Here is a 5,000-nt window from a genome sequence, read left to right on the forward strand (position 1 = left end):
ATCGAGTAACGCCACTGACCAATCACAATCAAGTATTCCTGAGCAGTGACATTTGTGTGTGTGTGTGTGTGTGCAGCGGAGGAGTGCCGTGTGGACCGGGAGAACATGCTGATCCCCATCATCGTTGGCGCGGCTCTGGCTGGTCTGGTGCTGATCGTCCTCATCGCGTATCTGATCGGCAGGAAGAGAACACACGCCGGGTACCAGACCATCTGATCTTCATCATCATCATCCTCCGTCTGGGCTGCGATTGGCTGCAGCTGAGTGTGTGTGTGAGCGAGAGCTGGTTCATCTGTTCTTCCTTGCAGTGAGGTCAGAGGTCAGGGGACACTGGTGTGTGTGTGTGTGTGTGTGTGTGTGTGCGACTGCTGTCTCTCAGCGACTCGTCTCTGTTCCTCTAAAGCCGTTATATTAGAGAATCTGTGTAAATAATGATTGCTTTAGGTCAGAGGTCACGAGTGACATCAACCACTCATGTCGAATGAGTCTGACAAACCTTCACTCGTCCTGTTATGAAAATCATTCAGAAATAATGTCATTTTATTATGTTTTTTATTCTAAAAATGTTTTCTGTTACAACAAGGTCTCATCTGTTGACATCAGCTAATGCATAACTAACATTAACATCATTTAAAGCATTTATTAATATTTTTTAATGTTAGTAAAAATGTCTTCTTTCATTAATGGTAACGGGTTCAACTTATGATCTTAAAGATATTAGTAAATGTGGAGATTAACATTAAACCAGTTATTTGTTACTCGACTCATGTTAACAAATGAAACCTTAGTGTTTTCTGTGTGTGTGTGTGTGTAGTCATTTTAATTAGCATTGTGTAAAATAATATAAGTGTATGACATCACCTCATTTACGTGTGTGTGTGTGTACTACATACATGTGCTCAGCCTGTAGTGTGTGTTCAGGTCTCATCCAGCCGTCACCGTCACATGCATAAATAAACTTACTAACCATTTTATTCCAAATGTAAAGATGCAGAAAGTTCTGTGAGGGGTTTGTGTGGAGGATACAACATAAAAACCAGTGTGTGTGTGAGAGAGAGAGAGAGAGAGAGAGACTGGTATTAAATAACACATGATATTAATAATTTATGTTTGCTGTAGTTATATAGAAACATGAAACCTGAATAGAGGCGCTGGTGAATCTCTCCCCCCCACACACACACACATACACACACACACACACGTGCGGTCAGCAGCTGTCAGTGTAACTGTGATGATGAAGGGTCAGTTTGTTGCTGGATTGAAAAGGGAACTGTGTGCCTGTTGTTGAGTGTGGATGTGAGTCTGAGGAGTGTGTGTTGTGCTTTCTGGGATGTTTATAAGAAACTGTGTTTAAAGTGCATGACATCATCATCTTCATCTTCATGACACGATGTGATTAAAGGCTCTGATGATGATGATGATGAAGCACACGATCATGTTTCATGGCTTTGATCTGCTTTGGAGTTCTTTATCATGGTGAGCTTGATGGGTCACATGACGTGTCATTGGGTCATGTGACTCGGTGCCGTGCTTTCTGGTTTGTTACTTTTGTAGCGAATGTTTCATTATTTTTATGCATCAGGGTTTGAGGTTAATAAATAAATAATGACTTGCACTCTGTGTCTGTGTTTAATAATAACCTCATCATGAGCAGCTCCCAGAATGCAACAGTGTGTGTGTTTGAGTCCACATCACAATACTGTTCCTAGTTATTATAAGACTAATGCTTCAAATGATTATATACGGTGTGCTTTTAGAATCATTTATATGCTAGAATAGTATTTATCAATATTTTCATTGAGTCATCTCCACTGGGTCTATGAACCCCAAGTAGGGAAGTTTTGGGGGAATGAGTAACTATAGCGCCACCACCAGTTCAAAAATTCATTGTTTGAGCAGAAATGACTGAACAGGGTTTTTTATTTATCTTTGTTCAAAAGTAATGATGTCGTTAACTTGTAAACCTGGCCAATGCTGAAGCCGGACCGATTTGACCCGGATCAGGCCCACCAGTCCGCCATTTTGAAATTTGTCATAAATTGCAATATCTTCTGAATGACTTGACACATCGGCACAACATTTGGTATGGATCATCGACAGCATGTCCTGAAGGAACCCGAGAAGCTTGAGCTCAGCGCCCCCTAGTGTTCCAGAGATATACAGATTTTTGCAAAAACATTATCCAAATGTAGTTTTCTCTGTCCTTGCATTCCTGGTTTATGCCGATTCTGATGATCTAATTTTCCATAATTTTGTTTATCCGCCATTTTGTTTTGAATGAAAAAGATTGGACTTCGGGATACCTCCCTGAAATGTGTTTTTGCATGTTGGGATGTCTGCTACAGCACACACCGCTCACGGCACGCCGATGGTTTTAAGTCAGTTTTATTTCACAGTATTATTGGTCTTAAACTAAGAAGAAATGATTGCGGTTCAGCATTAAAGACATCTCGAGTCCAGCATCTGTGATTATTCTACATCTATACACACATTCTCAGAGTTCTACAAACGTAAGAAAACACACATCTTCATGATGGAGTCTGTTAGTGCGCACTACTGAGGGAGCGTCTGCTGACTAACAGTGGGAATGTTTGAGTGCCGACGTCAGGATTCTCCGGCTACGATCCGCGCGCGACAGCTCTCGCGCAGCTTCGCCACGGTGGACTTGGAGAGACTCCCGGGGTCCAGGAAGATCGCCTGCAAACAGTGAGAAACCCTGCGCATCACATCACATGCTCATCAGATTCCAAACAACTAAATACTTGTGATTCAATAAATAGTAACATTTTAATTGATTACTTAAGTCACAAAATGGCAGTGAATTATGTAAGGGTTGATGTCCGACGAGGTGTCCATTGGACGACGGCGAGGCGTGAGCGCGTCGGACGGTTGCCTCCGCCGAAGTCCATTAATACCTGACAATGGACACCTCGAAGGGCATTACCCGCTTATACCATGCTCACCTGCCAAATAACACATTTTTAAAACATTAGTTTATATTTTAATTACTTTTACAATCGAAATCTAACGGTTTTAGAACTCCTTTACTAGGTGTCGTACATCACGTTTGATGGACACCCTGCAGCCAATCAGAATCAAGTATTCACCCAGACCATGGTATAAGATTAATTAATTCTCCCCAATTCTTCTTTTTTATCCTTTAAAGTAATCCCTTTATCCCTGTAGTATCATTTTATCCCTTAAAACTCATCTTTGATCACCAAAATTACATATTTAAGTTTTTCCGTGAAAATAAATTCTTCATGCCTTAAAATATCTTGAATATAACTCAACACCCTTGCCTCATTTAGTATGCGCAGCTCTATGAATATGCAAATGAGCCCCGCCTCCACTCACTCAGAGATCCACTGGTTGACGATCACACGTTGATCTGATTGGTCAAGGTAGTGTGTGACGTCAGAAACACCAGCGATTTCAAACCGTGTGTTTGAGACTGTCTTTGGTTCACTGCAGTTTTAAGCAGAAAATACTCAGCAATGCTGTCCACTTATGAACTTACACATGGTGTGTTAAAGCAGATTAATAACTCCACACACACACATAAACTACATTAAAACATGGATTTTCACAACAGGGGGACTTTAAATGTTCCTTTCCAAAAAAAGCCTATTGCTTATTTCAATCATGACAACCCTTGAAATCGTTTTAGCATGTTATTGAATATGGCATTGTTGGTGTATTTGGTTTAAGACTAGATCTGCTGCTCCTGCAGAGCAATAATGGACTTTCTACTGCGAACAGATGCGCAGCTGAAGAGCATCAAAGATCTGCTGCACGAACAGACATACACAGATCCCACAGCAGATCTAGGCAGGTGGAGCTGGGGAGGTGGAGGAGTTCAGACGAAATACCTTACAGCAAACACTCAACCAGACTATTTTAATGTTGACAAGCAATCTCATTGGCTGCAGGATAAGCTTGTGCCATGCAGTTATGATGTGATTGTTTGTAATTTGCATTTAAAGGACAGGTTTTAATTGACCATTTAGTAATATAAAAAAAAAAAATTTATCAGTAATTTTTTATCAGTAAGGCTTTGAGTTTGACCTGCATGAAGGCGTGGCAGTCGTGGACGAAGGCTCCTCTGGTGATGCGTTTGAAGCGCTCGCAGACGTCGGGCAGGTTCTGGGCCTGCAGGATCAGGTCCTGATGGTGTCGGATCAGAGTCAGAGCCACACGGAACAGGATCTTCGAGCCCTCGTAGAACAGACAGTCCCAGACCCGGAGCACCGTCTGACGGGAGCAGAAGCAGAGGGTCAGTGCGGAGCCGCCGGGTCACATGATCACCGGGTCACATGATCACGCTTCCGTACCTCCACGGGCAGGACGTCGATGAACAGGCAGATAAACCAGCGCGATACCACTAGAGACCACATGACCCCGTGATCCTGCATGAGCCGCCAGACCGCCGGAACCTTGAGCCGCACCAGCTCTCCCAAAACCTCCTGATCCGCCTTCAGACCCAGCATAGCCGGACCGTAGTAATCTGAGGGTGAGGAGGAACACCGTCAAACACACACACTCTCACTCACTCACTCACTCACACTCACTCACACTCACTCACACTCACTCACACTCACTCACACTCACACCATAGGTGCTCCTCGATTTCTCTCCTCGTTTCCTCGCTCCTCCATCCTATGACCCGGAACAAGGAGAGAGAAACGAGGAGGAGGTGAAGAACGAGGACTGAGGAGAGGATCGATGAGCAAGGAACAAGGAGAGAGGATCGATGAACGAGGAACGAGGAGAGAGGATCGATGAACGAGGAGAGAGGATCGATGAACGAGGAGAGAGGATCGATGAGCGAGGAACGAGGAGAGAGGATCGATGAACGAGGATCGATGAACGAGGAGAGAGGATCGATGAACGAGGAGAGAGGATCGATGAGCGAGGAACGAGGAGAGAGGATCGATGAACGAGGAGAGAGGATCGATGAGCAAGGAACGAGGAGAGAGGATCGATGAACGAGGAGAGAG

The 5,000-nt window shown here is 43.8% G+C and overlaps 2 protein-coding genes across 4 annotated transcripts in view; one reads left to right on the forward strand and one right to left on the reverse strand.

Moving 5' to 3' along the window:
- Positions 1 to 1,615, forward strand: part of lamp1a (lysosomal associated membrane protein 1a) — a 20,522-nt gene extending 18,907 nt beyond the window's left edge. Inside the window, exon 9 of the mRNA XM_079615377.1 lies at positions 77 to 1,615. Within this exon, the coding sequence (XP_079471503.1) occupies positions 77 to 216 (140 nt within the window). The 3' untranslated portion in view covers positions 217 to 1,615. The remainder of the gene's footprint in view (positions 1 to 76) is intronic.
- A 754-nt stretch (positions 1,616 to 2,369) lies between these two features.
- grtp1a (growth hormone regulated TBC protein 1a) overlaps positions 2,370 to 5,000 on the reverse strand; it is a 16,057-nt gene continuing 13,426 nt past the window's right edge. For all 3 annotated transcript variants that reach the window (XM_079615378.1, XM_079615379.1, XM_079615380.1), the window contains exons 6-8: positions 4,335 to 4,507; positions 4,069 to 4,254; positions 2,370 to 2,697 (exon numbers count right to left, since the gene is read on the reverse strand). In XM_079615378.1, coding sequence (XP_079471504.1) covers positions 2,605 to 2,697; positions 4,069 to 4,254; positions 4,335 to 4,507 — 452 coding nt within the window. In that variant the 3' untranslated portion in view covers positions 2,370 to 2,604. The remainder of the gene's footprint in view (positions 2,698 to 4,068; positions 4,255 to 4,334; positions 4,508 to 5,000) is intronic.

This window comes from Phoxinus phoxinus, assembly GCF_949152265.1.
Source record: "Phoxinus phoxinus genome assembly, chromosome: 6".
Lineage (NCBI taxonomy): Eukaryota > Metazoa > Chordata > Actinopteri > Cypriniformes > Leuciscidae > Phoxinus > Phoxinus phoxinus.